Raw genomic sequence first — 22,270 nt, forward strand, 5'->3', positions numbered from 1 at the left:
TTAAATGACCCTGGCTGTTAATAGGACGTTAAACAAAAACAAACCAAACCAAACATACATCAAAGACATCTGTATAGTTCATCCTTGTCTGACAACATTCCCTTCTCGCAAAATGAATTGGGCTTTCTCGATAACCACACTATCTACGCCTTATCCTTTTACTCGAGAGAAATTAAAGTATGCAACGTTTTTTAAATAGCAAATCTATGTCATTACACTAATATGCAGGTATCCCGATCGTTATAACTTTGCAAAACTTTCCTCTCAATTATGATCTTTCTTTTCCTCCATTAATTGATAATAAGCATTCCATTTTACTATATCGTTACATAATTAGAAATACAACTATACCGCTAAAATTATTTATAATATTTATGATAACGGAAGTACGGAAAGGACCTGTATAGGCTTAGCCTGTTGTCCAATCAATTTTTAAATCTAAAATCTATCTCTATTATGAAATATTGTATGTAAATTAATTAAAATGCTTGATTGAATAAAATATTTTGAAATGAAATAACTTTGCAACACCACACCCAAATTTCGACAAGGAAATGCAGCTTCGATGTCGACATCAGTAAGTCTATTTCTTTTCGCGATGTGAAATCAGACGTGTTTGATGTTCTATCCCGGTTCTCAGTTGGAGAACATGACATTACCTGCATGGATTTGACCCAGAAGCGGAATGCGTATGATTTTTTGATATCAAGAATGATTTTTCACGTCAATAATTCGATTTTTTTTATATAAAGAATTCAATTCTTTATGTTCAAAATTCAAGCATTTCCTGATATCAAAAATCGATTTGATGATATCAAAAAATCATTTAGAATTATTGACATCAAGAAATAACTTTTTTCTATACCAAGAATTGTTACATTTATCGAAAATTATTCATTCTATAAAAGTGACTACGAACTCGTGAAAAATACCAAAATATTAGCCACACTCGTGAAATATATTGGCATTACTGAAGATACTATTAGATATCCTCTTTTCTTGATTAATCGAATTCTTGATAAAACGATTAGAAAAAAAATTCATATAAAAAACACCGCATAAAAAGTAAAACGGCGCCTCATACAATCTAGGACAATGGGAACATACACCTAGCAAAAGATCGCAGTGGTACTTTCGGGGAAATAGTTGTAACAATAATTTGAAGGATATGTACAACGCACCACGGTCGATTATGGCCATCCATTTGGGGATTTTACCAATACAGAAATCTCTATTTTAACTACAGATACATTGTATTTCTATTTGATACATTAAATACATAAACCTACATGATTTAAATAGAGATAACACTATTCCAATATTCAACAGATATATCTTGCTTACTAAGTGATATTTCTATTTCTCCCTGTTTAATCCACAGTAATTAAGTTAGAAACAATCAAGTTACTTGAATGCAAGTTCTCAACAGACTTGAGCAAGTCTATAACAAGTGAGTTTCAAAATATCTTCTCTGATTGGTCAAAATAAATGCAATAAACCAATGGGAAGTATTGTAACATCTTTGCGCACCTTGCAGTACCAAACGTAACTTTGTTTATAAAGAGTTACACATGTTGATTAACTGTCTGCTTGCTGTAGGTCGCCATCATGAGTAAACAGAAGTTTCTCCTCCGACACATTGTAAGAATAACTATTTACAATAGAAATAATAGCGTTAAGTAAAGTAGTGTTACTATGCTTCGCATTGCAGTAAGTGTCACATCAGCGTCGTGGTACAACACAGCCACACATGATAAGTGATGCCGCCTGTCAAATAAATCCTGTGCATTTGTTACTTCGCGTAGCTCAAGGTCTCTGACGAATTATTTGGTTTTGATATCGACGTTATAACGCGCCGTCATAAGTTTCGGACCATTCTGGCTAATTATTTGGTCTTGACGTCAACCTTTCAAGATGCCGTCATCAGTTTGTGGCTATGCATTCTAGTGTGATTCTGAGGGAGATAGGTTAGATAATCATAAAGAGACACATCCATGGATAAGTGTAACAAAAATACAACAAAACTGTAACATGTATACATGCTTTCTTCTTACATATAGTTTTGTTTGTTGTATTTTCAGTGGAGAAATCTACAGCTTAAACCAAAACCTGAAAGTGTGAGAAGTTATCGAAAGGATGCTTCAAGACAGAAAGCACCTGTTTCACTTTTGCAAAGGATGTTTACAGAAGTGGCTTGGCTTGTAAGTGTTGTTGTAGATTCACCACCATATCTCCATATCTATGCTGTGATAATGATAGTTAGTGACTCACATTCACCCCCCCCCCCCCCCCCCACACACACACACACACACACACGCACACATACATTTGTATACACAATTTGCAATAATATTCACATACCTTGCATAAACACTCCTACTAGATGGCCCAACACATACACACTCGCATATACTTGCCATTATTATACATGTACTATACATTCAGTTCAATAATCCAGAGAAATTTATCAACAATAACTATTAATAATAATTTGGAGTTTTATTTACTGCTAGCCTATATCACAGCAACATAGCCATCTCAAAGTGACTCACAAGTTATTATCCAATATCCATGGTTACTGGGCCTTTAGCAACCAGTCAATGTCTTTCTCAACTTCCTGGGAAACATACAGCCGGAGCTGCCATTTTGGTGCTAACAGCTTATGCACATCATTTCTTGAACTGCTCCACCACATACTCATTTACAGCTGAGTTGACTGGAACACAACAAAGTAAATTATTTTGTTCAAGGATACAACACAGAGCCCATGTCAGGACTCGAACTAGCGACCCTACCACTAGAGCACCATGCTTCCTGCATCGCTCTCAGTTATTGCAATATAGCAACTAATACTAAATAAAGATTGTCAAATTGAAGAATATGTTGGGTAAAAATCATTAAATAATGTATGATTTTCAAAACTTAGATTATTATTTTAAACATGTTATGTATATATTATTAACATGTAATCATTATTAGAAAGTAGAAGAATGGCTTTAGGCACTATATCATCTGAAATGTTGCTAATTCTATTATATGTTGAAAACAAATGAAGATTATATAGTAGTAATAAAATGTAAGTTGACTAAGTTGCTGTAGTAATAAAAAATGTAAGTTGACTATCGGTCAGATATGTATGACAGGGCTTTCTGTTACCTGGTCAGGATGTTTGAACATAATGGGATAGGTTTACTTTGTGATACCAATTGTTAATGTGAAGTTTTCTTTTTATTTCCAGACTGTTCCAGCCGTAACATTCAGTTTAGGAACATGGCAAGTCTATCGTAAAGAATGGAAAGAAGGGAAAATAGCTTACATGCAAGGGAAAGTTTCTTCTTCGCCAATTCCATTGCCTGACAAGTATGTTAATTGTGGAGGAAATGCACATGAAAGTGTTAATTGATGACGATAACCAATTAAAAGTGTGATACATGCAGTTTAACACATTAAGAAAATTAAATTATTTGACAGTATGAATACATATGACAGTTAGCCTCAAAACTATCAGGCTGATAGTTAAGATTATGTATGTGTTTGTATATTCACTTTTATCTATTTTACTATTTGTCCTTAGTTTAGATGACCTAAATAATACAGACATGGAGTACACACCTGTGAGGGTTGTAGGAGAATTTGACCACCAGATGGAGCGATATATCTACCCACGTCCTAATGTCCAACACACACACGTCTCCGAGGTGAAGGGCATGGGGGTCACTCCAAGTCGAGGTGGGATGCTGGTCGTTACACCATTTAAACTGAAAGACAGAGCGTGAGTTTACATTTTGTCTTTAAGAATATTGTATTGTCCAGATCTTGTATACAATATAAACTGAAGAACAGGCTATAATTTCATACTTGGTAATCCCAGTGCAGCTCCTCCCTTCCATTCTTCTTTGATACATGGATCAGCTTTGTGTAAAAACAAAACACTTTAACATACATTAAAACATACATACATTGGCCATGGGGGTCAAACAAAATTTAAATCACCTGAAAACCTAGAACCATATTTGTACCTTAAATATGTTTGTAACTTGTGTAAATACACCATATTTATTGTACTACAAGAAGCCCAAGAGAAGACATTACATGGTAGTGAAAAACATGTAGTATTCAAAAGTCTTAGTTTTCTACTAAATTGATAGGTTTATACTTCAGGGGAACTTAGGTCCATAGATGATTTTGTTTGCCTGAGATAAGGTAATGTACAGTTAGATAATGAGTCAGAATCTGATTTGGTTTGTCTGAGGTAACAGTTAGATAATGGGTCGGAGTCTGATTTTGTTTGTCTGAGGTAACAGTTAGATAATGGGTCGGAGTCTGATTTTGTTTGTCTGAGGTAACAGTTAGATAATGGGTCGGAGTCTGATTTTGTTTGTCTGAGGTAAGGTAATACAGTAAGATAATGGGCTAGAGTCTGATTTTGTTTGTCTGAGGTAAGGTTTTACAGTTAGATAATGGGCCAGAGTCTGATTTTGTTTGTCTGAGGTAAGGTTTTACAGTTAGATAATGGGTCAGAGTCTGATGTTGTTTGTCTGAGGTAAGGTTTTACAGTTAGATAATGGATCATATGATATCCTGTTTTAATGTATAGCTAACCTTACCTCTCCTGTATCCTCAGCATGTAGAGTTAAATAAGCTATAATTGTATCATTTCAGTGAACGAATACTTATCAACAGGGGATGGATTCCAAAGACAAAAGTAGATCCAAGTTCCCGATCTGAAGGACAGGTACATGGTTACAATGGAGAATTGTTAGTATTTTATAAGGGCACAGTTCTTGGAAAGGATGGATACAGTCCCTGTGGTATAGGTACAGTGACTTGGGGATGAGTTCAGTGCCTGGGTGCTTTGAACAGATGGGTACAGTGCCAGGGAGATGGGTACATTGCCAGGGAGATGGGTACAGTGCCAGGGAGATGGGTACAGTGCCAGGGAGATGGGTACAGTGCCAGGGAGATGGGTACAGTGCCAGGGAGATTGGTACAGTGCCTGGGAGATGGGTACAGTGCCAGGGAGATGGGTACAGTGCCAGGGAGATGGGTACAGTGCCTGGGAGATGGGTACAGTGCCTGGGAGATGGGTACCGTGTCAAGATGGGTACAGTGCCTGGAAGATGGATAAAGTGTCTGGGTGCTTGGGAAGGGGTGGTGCAGTGTCTGGGTGCTTGGAAAGGATGGATACAATGCCTGGGGTATAGGTACAGTGACTTGGGGATGGATACAGTGCCTGGGTGCTTTGAAAAGATGGGTACAGTGCCAGGGAGATGGGTACAGTGCCAGGGAGATGGGTACAATGCCAGGGAGATGGGTACAGTACCAGGGAGATGGGTACAGTACCAGGGAGATGGGTACAGTACCAGGGAGATGGGTACAGTACCAGGGAGATGGGTACAGTGCCAGGGAGATGGGTACAGTGCCAGGGAGATGGGTACAGTGCCAGGGAGATGGGTACAGTACCAGGGAGATGGGTACAGTGCCAGGGAGATGGGTACAGTACCTGGGAGATTGGTACAGTGCCAGGGAGATGGGTACAGTGCCAGGGAGATGGGTACAGTGCCATGGAGATGGGTACAGTACCAGGGAGATGGGTACAGTGCCAGGGAGATGGGTACAGTACCAGGGAGATGGGTACAGTACCAGGGAGATGGGTACAGTGCCAGGGAGATGGGTACAGTGCCATGGAGATGGGTACAGTACCAGGGAGATTGGTACAGTGCCAGGGAGATGGGTACAGTGCCAGGGAGATGGGCACAGTACCAGGGAGATGGGTACAGTGCCAGGGAGATGGGTACAGTACCAGGGAGATGGGTACAGTACCAGGGAGATGGGTACAGTACCAGGGAGATGGGTACAGTGCCAGGGAGATGGGTACAGTGCCAGGGAGATGGGTACAGTGCCTGGGAGATGGATACAGTGTCTGGGTACTTGGAAGAGATAGGTATTTAAATGGACATTGAATTAGATCATTTTATGTTTGTATCATAATTCATTTATGAAATATATGGTACATAAGAAATACATTTCAAAGTTGATTTGGATCAAATCAAAACCATTTTGCCTACAACTCATCATAATTCTATCTTTTATTTGTGTCTTTGCCATCAAAGAATATTTAAAGAGCCAGAAATACTAGATTAAATGTTTCTAAAGTTTTTTCCATAGGAATTTCTTCACTTATCTCAATAAAGCTTTGATTCAGGTCACTATCAATTTTCTGAAAATCCTTTGTCAAAGCTTTATCATCTCCACCCCTTTAGAGTTTTTGATCAACTTCACACAGTTATAAAGGACTATGATATATAATACAAGTTTGAGTTTCAGAGTTGTTAGGTTAAGGACAAGGTCACTGTTGCATTTTTGAAGAAAACATTTTTCAGGACTTTAGCAGGTTCTTTGAGAGATTTCCATCAAAATTCGGACTCTTATTTAGGATTATAAATATCTTAAAGATAGTAGTGTCAGGGTTGTTTGGTCAAGGTCAATATAACAATTGTTTTAAAATCATTGTCAGTGCTCTAAAGGCTTCATTCCTTAAGGGATTTGGGTCAAACTTCAGACACTTAGATAAGGACCATATATATAGCAAGCTGGGGTCAGAAGGGGACTTACCGACATATATTGAAAAAGGACCATAATAGAGAGTGGGGTCTGGTAGGGGATGTATTGATTTAGCAATCCTCAGTATGCTTGTTGTAAATGAATCTGTTTTGATTTATGTTGTCTCCAGGTTCTGGGTGAAGTGGAATTGGTCGGTGTTGTACGACACTCAGAACAGGTAGGTGAGCAAAATATTGTTATTGGATAGAAAGGTGTAACTTCTTATACTATCAGTTAATGTCAGTCATGAGTTTTGTCTTGTGATGTTTGCTGTCAGTCTTATTTAATACAGTATATCACTTATCCATCTGACGAATATCTTAATTTTGGTATATTGTGATATTTCATTAATTCTATTTTGGCGTACATTACTGATAAAAAAACAACATGGTTTATTTTCTAGAAAAATGTTTTCACAAACAGTCAGGGTATCGGAGATCCAAAGGTTGTGATTACAAGAGATGTAAGTGCCCTGGCTGAAACTCTCAACACCTCACCTGTCTACCTGGATGCTGACTTCAGTAAGTACACTATCTAATAATAGTAGGTGTCTCAGGAATCAAACAACTAAATCAGCCAATCAGCTTCTGTTTCCCCTCGATCAAATTTAAGTCCTTAAAGAAAATGTGTTTCTGACGCTTGTAACTGTTTTCTTGAGAAATGAGCATACAAAATAGATACTTCCTATATACGAAAGTAAAGAGTATACATGTCTTTAGACTTAAAAAACAAAAATATACACCTACTGAAAATAGAATGATGTAGGACTAAAGGTTGAAAAAAAGTGGGTATTTCCCAGATGGGGGTTCCCCAATCAACAGTAAGTATCAGGGTTATACTGTCTTTTGAGTACCTGTGTGCTCTTATATGCCATTAAACCTATACTATAACATTACTTCTCAGTTAGTGAAAACTTCCAACTTAAAATTTTATATTTCATATTGCATACTTCAAATGAGAGATGAAAAGGATGGAGTCATAGTGATACCTGTAGACACAGATGTTGGTACCTGTAGACACAGACGTTGGTACCTGTAGACACAGATGTTGGTACCTGTATATACAGACCTTGGTACCTGTAGACACAGACATTGGTACCTGTAGACACAGACGTTGATACCTATAGACACAGACCTTGGTACCTGTATACACAGACATTGGTACCTGTAGACACAGACATTGGTACCTATAGACACAGACGTTGGTACCTGTATACACAGACATTGGTACCTGTAGACACAGACGTTGGTACCTGTAGACACAGACGTTGGTACCTGTATACACAGACCTTGGTACCTGTAGACACAGACATTGGTACCTGTAGACACAGACGTTGGTACCTGTAGACACAGACGTCGGTACCTGTAGACACAGACCTTGGTACCTGTAGACACGGGTGTTGGTACCTGTAGACACAGACGTTGGTACCTGTAGACACAGACGTTGGTACCTGTAGACACACACGTTGGTACCTGTATACACAGACCTTGGTACCTGTAGACACAGACGTCGGTACCTGTAGACACAGACATTGGTACCTGTTGACACAGACATTGGTACCTGTAGACACAGACGTTGGTACCTGTATATACAGACATTGGTACCTGTAGACACAGACGTTGGTACCTGTATATACAGACCTTGGTACCTGTAGACACAGACCTTGGTACCTGTAGACACAGACGTTGGTACCTGTTGACACAGAAGTTGGTACCTGTATACACAGACGTTGATACCTGTATATACAGACCTTGGTACCTAAAGACACAGACATTGGTACCTGTAGACACAGACATTGGTACCTGTAGACACAGACCTTGGTACCTGTAGACACAGACATTGGTACCTGTAGACATAGACGTTGGTACCTGTAGACACAGACATTGGTACCTGTTGACACAGACATTGGTACCTGTTGACACAGTGATTGGTACCTGTAGACACGGGTGTTGGTACCTGTAGACATAGACGTTGGTACCTGTAGACACAGACCTTGGTACCTGTATACACAGACATTGGTACCTGTAGACACAGACGTTGGTACCTGTAGACACAGACGTTGATACCTGTATACACAGACGTTGGTACCTGTAGACACAGACATTGGTACCTGTAGACACAGACGTTGGTACCTGTAGGCACAGACATTGATACCTATAGACACAGACATTGGTACCTGTAGACACAGACTTTGGTACCTGTAGACACAGACCTTGGTACCTGTAGACACAGACGTTGTTACCTGTAGACACAGACGTTGTTACCTGTATACACAGACGTTAGTACCTGTATACACAGACGTTGTTACCTGTAGACACAGACCTTGGTACCTGTAGACACAGACTTTGGTACCTGTAGACACAGACGTTGGTACCTGTATACACAGACGTTGGTACCTGTAGACACAGACGTTGATACCTGTAGACACAGACATTGGTACCTGTAGACACAGACGTTGGTACCTGTATACACAGACGTTGGTACCTATAGACACAGACATTGGTACCTGTAGACACAGACGTTGGTACCTGTAGACACAGACATTGGTACCTGTAGACACAGACGTTGGTACCTGTATACACAGACGTTGGTACCTGTATACACAGACGTTGGTACCTGTAGACACAGACGTTGGTACCTATAGACACAGACATTGGTACCTGTAGACACAGACATTGGTACCTGTAGACACAGACGTTGGTACCTGTATACACAGACATTGGTACCTGTAGACACAGACCTTGGTACCTGTAGACACGGACATTGGTACCTGTAGACACAGAGGTTGGTACCTGTATACACAGACCTTGGTACCTGTAGACACAGACCTTGGTACCTGTAGACACAGACGTTGGTACCTGTAGACACAGACCTTGGTACCTGAAGACACAGACGTTGGTACCTGTAGACACAGAGGTTGGTACCTGTATACACAGACGTTGGTACCTGTAGACACAGACATTGATACCTATAGACACAGACATTGGTACCTGTATACACAGACATTGGTACCTGTATATACAGACCTTGGTACCTGTAGACACAGACATTGGTACCTGTAGACACAGACGTTGGTACCTATAGACACAGACGTTGGTACCTGTTGACACAGACGTTGGTACCTGTATACACAGACCTTGGTACCTGTAGACACAGACATTGGTACCTGTAGACACAGACATTGGTACCTGTATACACAGACGTTGGTACCTGTAGACACAGACATTGGTACCTGTAGACACAGACGTTGGTACCTATAGACACAGACGTTGGTACCTGTATACACAGACGTTGGTACCTGTAGACACAGACCTTGGTACCTGTATATACAGACGTTGGTACCTGTAGACACAGACGTTGGTACCTGTATACACAGACCTTGGTACCTGTAGACACAGACGTCGGTACCTGTAGACACAGACATTGGTACCTGTTAGACACAGACATTGGTACCTGTAGACACAGACGTTGGTACCTGTATATACAGACATTGGTACCTGTAGACACAGACGTTGGTACCTGTATATACAGACCTTGGTACCTGTAGACACAGACCTTGGTACCTGTAGACACAGACGTTGGTACCTGTTGACACAGAAGTTGGTACCTGTATACACAGACGTTGATACCTGTATATACAGACCTTGGTACCTAAAGACACAGACATTGGTACCTGTAGACACAGACATTGGTACCTGTAGACACAGACCTTGGTACCTGTAGACACAGACATTGGTACCTGTAGACATAGACGTTGGTACCTGTAGACACAGACATTGGTACCTGTTGACACAGACATTGGTACCTGTTGACACAGTGATTGGTACCTGTAGACACGGGTGTTGGTACCTGTAGACATAGACGTTGGTACCTGTAGACACAGACCTTGGTACCTGTATACACAGACATTGGTACCTGTAGACACAGACGTTGGTACCTGTAGACACAGACGTTGATACCTGTATACACAGACGTTGGTACCTGTAGACACAGACATTGGTACCTGTAGACACAGACGTTGGTACCTGTAGGCACAGACATTGATACCTATAGACACAGACATTGGTACCTGTAGACACAGACATTTGGTACCTGTAGACACAGACCTTGGTACCTGTAGACACAGACGTTGTTACCTGTAGACACAGACGTTGTTACCTGTATACACAGACGTTAGTACCTGTATACACAGACGTTGTTACCTGTAGACACAGACCTTGGTACCTGTAGACACAGACTTTGGTACCTGTAGACACAGACGTTGGTACCTGTATACACAGACGTTGGTACCTGTAGACACAGACGTTGATACCTGTAGACACAGACATTGGTACCTGTAGACACAGACGTTGGTACCTGTATACACAGACGTTGGTACCTATAGACACAGACATTGGTACCTGTAGACACAGACGTTGGTACCTGTAGACACAGACATTGGTACCTGTAGACACAGACGTTGGTACCTGTATACACAGACGTTGGTACCTGTATACACAGACGTTGGTACCTGTAGACACAGACGTTGGTACCTATAGACACAGACATTGGTACCTGTAGACACAGACATTGGTACCTGTAGACACAGACGTTGGTACCTGTATACACAGACATTGGTACCTGTAGACACAGACCTTGGTACCTGTAGACACGGACATTGGTACCTGTAGACACAGAGGTTGGTACCTGTATACACAGACCTTGGTACCTGTAGACACAGACCTTGGTACCTGTAGACACAGACGTTGGTACCTGTAGACACAGACCTTGGTACCTGAAGACACAGACGTTGGTACCTGTAGACACAGAGGTTGGTACCTGTATACACAGACGTTGGTACCTGTAGACACAGACATTGATACCTATAGACACAGACATTGGTACCTGTATACACAGACATTGGTACCTGTATATACAGACCTTGGTACCTGTAGACACAGACATTGGTACCTGTAGACACAGACGTTGGTACCTATAGACACAGACGTTGGTACCTGTTGACACAGACGTTGGTACCTGTATACACAGACCTTGGTACCTGTAGACACAGACATTGGTACCTGTAGACACAGACATTGGTACCTGTATACACAGACGTTGGTACCTGTAGACACAGACATTGGTACCTGTAGACACAGACGTTGGTACCTATAGACACAGACGTTGGTACCTGTATACACAGACGTTGGTACCTGTAGACACAGACCTTGGTACCTGTATATACAGACGTTGGTACCTGTAGACACAGACGTTGGTACCTGTAGACACAGACCTTGGTACCTGTAGACACAGACGTTGGTACCTGTATACACAGACCTTGGTACCTGTAGACACAGACGTTGGTACCTTTTTACACAGACGTTGGTACCTGTAGACAGACATTGGTACCTGTAGACACAGACGTTGGTACCTGTTGACACAGACGTTGGTACCTGTATACACAGACCTTGGTACCTGTAGACACAGACGTTGGTACCTGTTGACACAGACGTTGGTACCTGTAGACAAAGACGTTGGTACCTGTAGACACAGACGTTGATACCTGTAGACACAGACATTGGTACCTGTATACACAGACCTTGGTACCTGTAGACACAGACATTGGTACCTGTATACACAGACCTTGGTACCTGTAGACACAGACGTTGGTACCTGTAGACACAGACGTTGGTACCTGTATACACAGACGTTGGTACCTGTAGACACAGACGTTGGTACCTGTAGACACAGACCTTGGTACCTGTAGACACAGACGTTGGTACCTGTATACACAGACGTTGGTACCTGTAGACACAGACCTTGGTACCTGTAGACACAGACGTTGGTACCTGTATACACAGACGTTGGTACCTGTAGACACAGACATTGGTACCTGTATACACAGACCTTGGTACCTGTAGACACAGACGTTGGTACCTGTAGACACAGACCTTGGTACCTGTAGACACAGATGTTGGTACCTGTATACACAGACATTGGTACCTGTAGACACAGACCTTGGTACCTGTATACACAGACATTGGTACCTGTATACACAGAAATTGGTACCTGTAGACACAAACGTTGGTACCTGTAGACACAGACCTTGGTACCTGTATACGAAGACCTTGGTACCTGTTGACACAGACGTTGGTACCTGTATACACAGACCTTGGTACCTGTAGACACAGACGTCGGTACCTGTTGACACAGACCTTGGTACCTGTATACTAAGACCTTGGTACCTGTAGACACAGACGTCGGTACCTGTTGACACAGACCTTGGTACCTGTATACTAAGACCTTGGTACCTGTAGACACAGACGTTGGTACCTGTTGACACAGACCTTGGTACCTGTATACGAAGACCTTGGTACCTGTTGACACAGACGTTGGGTAGCAGTGTACAGTAAAAATGCCAAATTCTGAAAAATATGGCACATGCTTTAGATATGTAAACATTGCCAGTTAACCTTACATATAACCTCTAATAAAGTATATATATTTGAAATCTGTACAACATTTGCAATTTTAATAGAGCTCTGAAGGATAAGTAAACTGATATTTTCTGTGATTTTTAGAGCTGTGAATACCATGGTAACAGCTTAAAAAATTCTCAAAAATTGCAAAATATTATGATGTTTGACCCAAAATGGCACAATTCTCTACACAATTTTTTTTCTGAAACCTATTTAAAATTAAATATCTCTATCCCAAAGACAGAATTAATCTTGTTTGGACATATGTTGTAAATTAAGTTTTTCCGCTATCTTACCTTTTCTGTGGGCTTCCATTTTGCGCTGTAGGCGAAACTAAATTTCCTGTGTAAACACACGTTCGGAAAATCCGGATATTTAAAATCCGGAACCAATTTATTGATTTTTGTTTTAATAAATGTGAAGCCTGTATGTACTACTTCATACTGGATATACCAATTATAGTGTACATTTATTTTTTCATTTTTTATACATATCATAATACAGGAGTTATTTGCTTAACAAAAAAATTGCCCATGGCCAGGCTGTCTTACTGTGGTGTGCTACCTTATACATCACTTTTGTTAATTCTAATTTTACTAAAATCCCCATGAATGTCTAGAATATGTTCCGACGAACAAAATGACATATCGGGTTACTGTGTATCTTTAATAGTCACGGAGTATTGCTGATTTCCCTGAGAGGTGTATTTTGACAACTTTTTCTCCCAATCCAGTAATAAGGGGAGGTAATTTTAAAGATGAAAACTCCCATAATTCTGTATATCTCTTGAATAAAGTTGTGTTTTGAGTTGAATGTGGTACTTTGAGTCTCTGTGCATGTAATCAAGCAAAAAATACTATACAACTATCAAATTTAGCCTTGTAATATGACGTCATAGTTACCATGACGTCATCAGTAACTATGACGTCATCAGATGGTATCTATGACGTCATAAATACTCAATGGTGTCATAATAAATAACCAAATTCCTTTCCAAACCTCAGCTTAGCAACACATGCAATATTCTAACTGATAAATCATGACATGACATCCAAGATTTCAAAATGTCATGCCTATGACATCACAGTCATCTGTTTCCACCCCGGTAATTCAGATATGTACCAATGATCATATGAAAGTGTCCGCTGATCCCATTTTATGCGGAAAATGCTATTTTTTCTGCTTTACCGAAGGAAGTGACAATAATTGACAATATTGTATCAACCGTACACTCCATCAATTGAAATTGCATGCTTACCAATGTATAAATAAATTGAAAATAATGGTTTCACCAAATATTTCAAAAAATAAGACTTACTGTAATAGTTTCCATGGATACGGGGTAATAAATCAGGTAAAACAAACCAGAATTCAGTCTATATGGTTTGTTAGATACCCAATAAGTTATTTTGGGTTTGTTATAAAACATAGAATATCTTTTCAATTTACACTGACTCATTAACATTATGCTTAATTAACCCACCCTTAAAAAGGGTAAATATGCGAGTTACCTCCCTTGATTCCTCTAATATGACAAGCCAGATAATAAACAAGTTTTAAATTGTTTTTATGCATTTTTGAGCAATAATGAACTAAAATGAAGCTTAATCAAGCATAATTAAGCACAATTTCCAAAAAATAACATTTTTCAGCCCTTATAAGGTAGCAGTGTACAGTAAAAATGCCAAATTCTGAAAAATATGGCACATGCTTTAGATATGTAAACATTGCCAGTTAACCTTACATATAACCTCTAATAAAGTATATATATTTGAAATCTGTACAACATTTGCAATTTTAATAGAGCTCTGAAGGATAAGTAAACTGATATTTTCTGTGATTTTTAGAGCTGTGAATACCATGGTAACAGCTTAAAAAATTCTCAAAAATTGCAAAATATTATGATGTTTGACCCAAAATGGCACAATTCTCTACACAATTTTTTTTCTGAAACCTATTTAAAATTAAATATCTCTATCCCAAAGACAGAATTAATCTTGTTTGGACATATGTTGTAAATTAAGTTTTTCCGCTATCTTACCTTTTCTGTGGGCTTCCATTTTGCGCTGTAGGCGAAACTAAATTTCCTGTGTAAACACACGTTCGGAAAATCCGGATATTTAAAATCCGGAACCAATTTATTGATTTTTGTTTTAATAAATGTGAAGCCTGTATGTACTACTTCATACTGGATATACCAATTATAGTGTACATTTATTTTTTCATTTTTTATACATATCATAATACAGGAGTTATTTGCTTAACAAAAAAATTGCCCATGGCCAGGCTGTCTTACTGTGGTGTGCTACCTTGGTACCTGTATACACAGACCTTGGTACCTGTAGACACAGACGTCGGTACCTGTAGACACAGACATTGGTACCTGTTGACACAGACATTGGTACCTGTAGACACAGACGTTGGTACCTGTATATACAGACATTGGTACCTGTAGACACAGACGTTGGTTCCTGTATATACAGACCTTGGTACCTGTAGACACAGACCTTGGTACCTGTAGACACAGACGTTGGTACCTGTTGACACAGAAGTTGGTACCTGTATACACAGACGTTGATACCTGTATATACAGACCTTGGTACCTAAAGACACAGACATTGGTACCTGTAGACACAGACATTGGTACCTGTAGACACAGACCTTGGTACCTGTAGACACAGACATTGGTACCTGTAGACATAGACGTTGGTACCTGTAGACACAGACATTGGTACCTGTTGACACAGACATTGGTACCTGTTGACACAGTGATTGGTACCTGTAGACACGGGTGTTGGTACCTGTAGACATAGACGTTGGTACCTGTAGACACAGACCTTGGTACCTGTATACACAGACATTGGTACCTGTAGACACAGACGTTGGTACCTGTATACACAGACGTTGGTACCTGTAGACACAGACGTTGATACCTGTAGACACAGACATTGGTACCTGTAGACACAGACGTTGGTACCTGTAGACACAGACGTTGGTACCTGTAGACACAGACGTTGGTACCTGTAGACACAGACATTGGTACCTGTAGACACAGACGTTGGTACCTGTATACACAGACGTTGGTACCTATAGACACAGACATTGGTACCTGTAGACACAGACGTTGGTACCTGTAGACACAGACATTGGTACCTGTAGACACAGACGTTGGTACCTGTATACACAGACGTTGGTACCTGTATACACAGACGTTGGTACCTGTAGACACAGACGTTGGTACCTGTATACACAGACGTTGGTACCTGTATACACAGACATTGGTACCTGTAGACACAGACCTTGGTACCTGTAGACACGGACATTGGTACCTGTAGACACAGAGGTTGGTACCTGTATACACAGACGTTGGTACCCGTAGACACAGACCTTGGTACCTGTAGACACAGACGTTGGTACCTGTAGACACAGACCTTGGTACCTGAAGACACAGACGTTGGTACCTGTAGACACAGAGGTTGGTACCTGTATACACAGACGTTGGTACCTGTAGACACAGACATTGATACCTATAGACACAGACATTGGTACCTGTATACACAGACATTGGTACCTGTATATACAGACCTTGGTACCTGTAGACACAGACATTGGTACCTGTAGACACAGACGTTGGTACCTATAGACACAGACGTTGGTACCTGTTGACACAGACGTTGGTACCTGTATACACAGACCTTGGTACCTGTAGACACAGACGTTGGTACCTGTAGACACAGACCTTGGTACCTGTATACACAGACGTTGGTACCTGTAGACACAGACCTTGGTACCTGTTGACACAGACATTGGTACCTGTTGACACAGACCTTGGTACCTGTTGACACAGACCTTGGTACCTGTTGACACAGACATTGGTACCTGTTGACACAGACATTGGTACCTGTAGACACAGACCTTGGTACCTGTAGACACAGACCTTGGTACCTGTAGACACAGACGTTGGTACCTGTATACACAGACCTTGGTACCTATAGACACAGACATTGGTACCTGTATACACAGACCTTGGTACCTGTAGACACAGACGTTGGTACCTATAGACACAGACCTTGGTACCTGTTGACACAGACCTTGGTACCTGTTGACACAGACATTGGTACCTGTTGACACAGACGTTGGTACCTGTAGACACAGACGTTGTTACCTGTAGACACAGACATTGGTACCTGTATACACAGACGTTGGTACCTGAAGACACAGACTAAGTCTGTATGCTGTAGTAATATATGGTAATTAAAGCATTGAAAGCCAACATTGATTTTACAGATAGCACTGTGAAGGGGGGACCAATCGGAGGTCAGACTATCGTCACACTCAGAAATGAGCATTTACAGTATATACTCACTTGGTAAGTACTGGATGTTGTAGGATTTGTAAATGTCAAAATCAATAGTCATTTTAAATTCTGTTTATTTATGATTAAACACAGCTTTTGATTGGTAAATGTTAATGACATAATGACTCGGACTGACCCAATATGTTTCTCTTTTCAGGTATGGCATTTGTATTCTGAGCCTTATAATGTATGCTCGACGATTTAGAAAACCACCTGCTCTGCAAACACAGATTCATCGTAAATAACATGATGTGAATGGATTCCGACATCTACAAAGAACTTTTTTAAAAATTATTCTTGTATGCTCAAACAACTATGGTCATGTTCTGGTTCATATGTGTTGAACTATCTGCTGGTGTTTCAGTTGATGTTAAAGTCTAGCTTCACAGATTAACTGGATAATATTTTGTATTTGGCAAAATGTAATTATGAGAACAAAATAGTGACATTTTAGTTTTGTGTAGGAGTTGTCTCCTCTTAAACATATCAGCCCACCTGTTCACATGTGTAAGTGTGTGCTAGCATGCTGTTTTACATGTCTGCCTTTTGTGGTGGGGGTAATGGGTTAGGGGATTAAACATTGATGCAGCATTGAATACAATAATGTACTAAGAGATCTTTTAGAACTAGTTGGATGTATATGATATGAGGGGTAATCTATATATAACCTGTCTGGAATAGTTCAAGGGAAGGCGACAGCAGAAACAAGGACTGACGCTGTCGTCGGAATATACACTCTCACAGACAAGGACTGACGCTGTCCTCAGCATATACACTCTCACAGACAAGGACTGACGCTGTCCTCTGAATATACACTCTCACAGACAAGAACTGATGCTGTCCTCGGAATATACACTCCCACAGACAAGGACTGACGCTGTCCTCAGAATATACACTCCCACAGACAAGGACTGACGCTGTCCTCGGAATATACACTCCCACAGACAAGGACTGACACTGTCCTCGGAATATACACTCCCACAGACAAGGACTGGTGCTGTCCTCGGAATATACACTCCCACAGACAAGGACTGACGCTGTCCTCGGAATATACACTCCCACAGACAAGGACTGACGCTGTCCTCGGAATATACACTCCCACAGACAAGGACTGACGCTGTCCACGGAATATACACTCTCACAGACAAGGACTGACGCTGTCCTCGGAATATACACTCCCACAGACAAGGACTGACGCTGTCCTCGGAATATACACTCCCACAGACAAGGACTGACGCTGTCCTCGAAATATACACTCCCACAGACAAGGACTGACGCTGTCCTCGGAATATACACTCCCACAGACAAGGACTGACGCTGTCCTCGGAATATACACTCCCACAGACAAGGACTGACGCTGTCCTCGGAATATACACTCCCACAGACAAGGACTGACGCTGTCCTCAGAATATACACTCCCATTATGTATTTTGGTAGAATCAGTGGTATACATGCTGATAACCACGATCAGTTGTCACCTGTTGGGTATTATCTGTACGAGTTGTTGATGAACAGCTGTAGATATATTGATATAACAAATTGTGACTTGATTATCCTACCAGGGAACTTGTGAAGAATAATAATTCTGCAAAGATCTGATCTTAGGACAATGATACACACAATTTATCTCAAACGAGTGTAAGAGTTTGCCTGGCTTTCATCAAGCCTAATTTGTGCTGAAACACATATTTGATTAATTTTCTCACATACTTACAAAAAAAAACAAATTCCAGTGGGTATAAACATCAATCTGCCTCATTTGTAAAAAATCAAAACTGCATAGTTGAGACAGGATTCCCCATTCACATAAAATTTATGACGTCATGGAAATTGCCATATATAGTATGAGCCAGCTCTCTCACCCTACCCCATGTGAAATGTTCCCTAGCAAAAATGTGCTTACCCAGTGGAACTAGAGATATCTGTCAAATATGTGTGACTTAAGTTATCTATTTCCTAGCAAAAATGGAATAAACCTGTGAAATATGTGAGAACACCGTGTGAACATGTGAGAACACCCTGTGAATATGTTAGAACACCGTATGAATATGTGAGAACACCGTATGAATATGTGAGAACACCCTGTGAATATGTGAGAACACCGTGTGAATATGTGCGAACACATTGTGAAGTATGTGCGAACTTGTATACTAAAACATTTATTTATCACATAACTGGCCTGTTGTACGTCATAAGGCCATGTCTTCAATATTGTTATACATGTGTAATAGCACTATTGTGATGTAATCAATACTTTATGTCACAATAAAAATATGGCACAGCAGTTTATGTAGAGAAAAACGTAATGACTGAGTCAAGATTTGCCGGTCTTATATATACAAAAATAAATCTGAATTGTTTTACGTGTTCTCATATCCTTTACTTATGGGTTTGTAGTATGGCATTTATTAAACTATTAAATAGTTTGATACACCACTCGCTTAAAGGCTTGTGACATCGGTTATAAAATTACTTTATCAAGTCCATATGGCAGAGCTTTGAGTGAAGGATAATCTATTTATATGCAAAGTGATATATTTTTTAATTGAAAGACTATAATTATCTGATTTCTATGTATGTCATTTGTGAGATAATAAACTTGTAGAGAAGTAAAAATATGGTATTTGTTGTGTTGGCTAGATTCTAGTTGACACTTAGCCAAGAATTACTGATAAATTACAACTAGAGGGAAACACATTTAGCCAAGAAACACTGATAAATTACAACTAGAGGGAAACACACTTAGCCAAGAATTACTGATAAATTACAACTAGAGGGAAACACACTTGGCCAAGAATTACTGATGAATTACAACTGGAGGAAAACACATTTAGCCAAGAATTACTGATAAATTACAACTAGAGGGAAACACACTTAGCCAAGAAACACTGATAAATTACAACTAGAGGGAAACACTTAGCCAAGAAACACTGATAAATTACAACTGGAGGGAAACACACTTAGCCAAGAAACACTGATAAATTACAACTGGAGGGCAACACACTTAGCCAAGAATTACTGATAAATTACAACTAGAGGGAAACACACTTAGCCAAGAATTACTGATAAATTACAACTGGAGGGAAACACACTTAGCCAAGAATTACTGATAAATTACAACTGGAGGGAAACACACTTAGCCAAGAATTACTGATAAATTACAACTGGAGGGAAACACACTTAGCCAAGAATTACTGATGAATTACAACTGGAGGAAAACACATTTAGCCAAGAATTACTGATAAATTACAACTAGAGGGAAACACACTTAGCCAAGAATTACTGATGAATTACAACTGGAGGAAAACACATTTAGCCAAGAAACACTGATAAATTACAACTGGAGGGAAACACACTTAGCCAAGAAACACTGATAAATTACAACTGGAGGGAAACACACTTAGCCAAGAAACACTGATAAATTACAACTGGAGGGCAACACACTTAGCCAAGAATTACTGATAAATTACAACTAGAGGGAAACACACTTAGCCAAGAATTACTGATAAATTACAACTGGAGGGAAACACACTTAGCCAAGAATTACTGATAAATTACAACTGGAGGGAAACACACTTAGCCAAGAATTACTGATAAATTACAACTGGAGGGAAACACACTTAGCCAAGAATTACTGATGAATTACAACTGGAGGAAAACACATTTAGCCAAGAATTACTGATAAATTACAACTAGAGGGAAACACACTTAGCCAAGAATTACTGATGAATTACAACTGGAGGAAAACACATTTAGCCAAGAAACACTGATAAATTACAACTGGAGGGAAACACACTTAGCCAAGAAACACTGATAAATTACAACTGGAGGGAAACACACTTAGCCAAGAAACACTGATAAATTACAACTAGAGGGAAACACACTTAGCCAAGAATTACTGATCAATTACAACTAGAGGGAAACACTTAGCCAAGAAACACTGATAAATTACAACTGGAGGGAAACACACTTAGCCAAGAAACACTGATAAATTACAACTGGAGGGAAACACACTTAGCCAAGAAACACTGATAAATTACAACTGGAGGGCAACACACTTGGACAAGAAACACTGGTAAATAACAACTAGAGGGAAACACACTTAGCCAAGAAACACTGATCAATTACAACTGGAGGGAAACACACTTAGCCAAGAAACACTGATAAATTACAACTGGAGGGCAACACACTTAGCCAAGAATTACTGATGAATTACAACTAGAGGGAAACACACTTGGCCAAGAATTACTGATAAATTACAACTGGAGGGAAACACACTTAACCAAGAAACACTGATAAATTACAACTGGAGGGAAACACACTTAGCCAAGAAACACTGATAAATTACAACTGGAGGGAAACACACTTAGCCAAGAAACACTGATAAATTACAACTAGAGGGAAACACACTTAGCCAAGAATTACTGATAAATTACAACTAGAGGGAAACACTTAGCCAAGAAACACTGATAAATTACAACTGGAGGGAAACACACTTAGCCAAGAAACACTGATAAATTACAACTGGAGGGAAACACACTTGGCCCAGAATTACTGATAAATTACAACTAGAGGGAAACACTTAGCCAAGAAACACTGATAAATTACAACTGGAGGGAAACACACTTAGCCAAGAAACACTGATAAATTACAACTGGAGGGCAACACACTTGGACAAGAAACACTGGTAAATAACAACTAGAGGGAAACACACTTAGCCAAGAAACACTGATAAATTACAACTGGAGGGCAACACACTTAGCCAAGAATTACTGATAAATTACAACTGGAGGGAAACACACTTAGCCAAGAAACACTGATAAATTACAACTGGAGGGAAACACACTTAGCC

The 22,270-nt window shown here is 40.0% G+C and overlaps 1 protein-coding gene across 1 annotated transcript; it reads left to right on the forward strand.

Moving 5' to 3' along the window:
* The first annotated feature begins 1,559 nt into the window (after nt 1–1,559).
* LOC117345203 (surfeit locus protein 1-like) lies at nt 1,560–20,034 on the forward strand. The gene is made up of 9 exons (XM_033908218.1): nt 1,560–1,641; nt 2,082–2,201; nt 3,239–3,360; nt 3,575–3,772; nt 4,663–4,735; nt 6,734–6,781; nt 7,007–7,124; nt 17,349–17,430; nt 17,576–20,034. The coding sequence occupies exons 1-9, from the start codon at nt 1,609–1,611 to the stop codon at nt 17,661–17,663; spliced, it is 882 nt and encodes a 293-aa protein (XP_033764109.1). The 5' UTR covers nt 1,560–1,608; the 3' UTR covers nt 17,664–20,034.
* The last annotated feature ends 2,236 nt before the right edge of the window (nt 20,035–22,270 follow it).

This window comes from Pecten maximus, chromosome 2, assembly GCF_902652985.1.
Source record: "Pecten maximus chromosome 2, xPecMax1.1, whole genome shotgun sequence".
Classification (NCBI taxonomy): Eukaryota; Metazoa; Mollusca; class Bivalvia; order Pectinida; family Pectinidae; genus Pecten; species Pecten maximus.

Bases quoted from the DNA above. Each gene is read 5' to 3' on its own strand.
- LOC117345203 (XM_033908218.1), top strand. From the start codon at position 1,609: ATGAGTAAACAGAAGTTTCTCCTCCGACACATT. The intron at 6,782-7,006 runs GTAGGTGAGCAA...TTTATTTTCTAG, and splicing joins TTGTACGACACTCAGAACAG to AAAAATGTTTTCACAAACAG. The intron at 17,431-17,575 runs GTAAGTACTGGA...TTCTCTTTTCAG, and splicing joins TTACAGTATATACTCACTTG to GTATGGCATTTGTATTCTGA.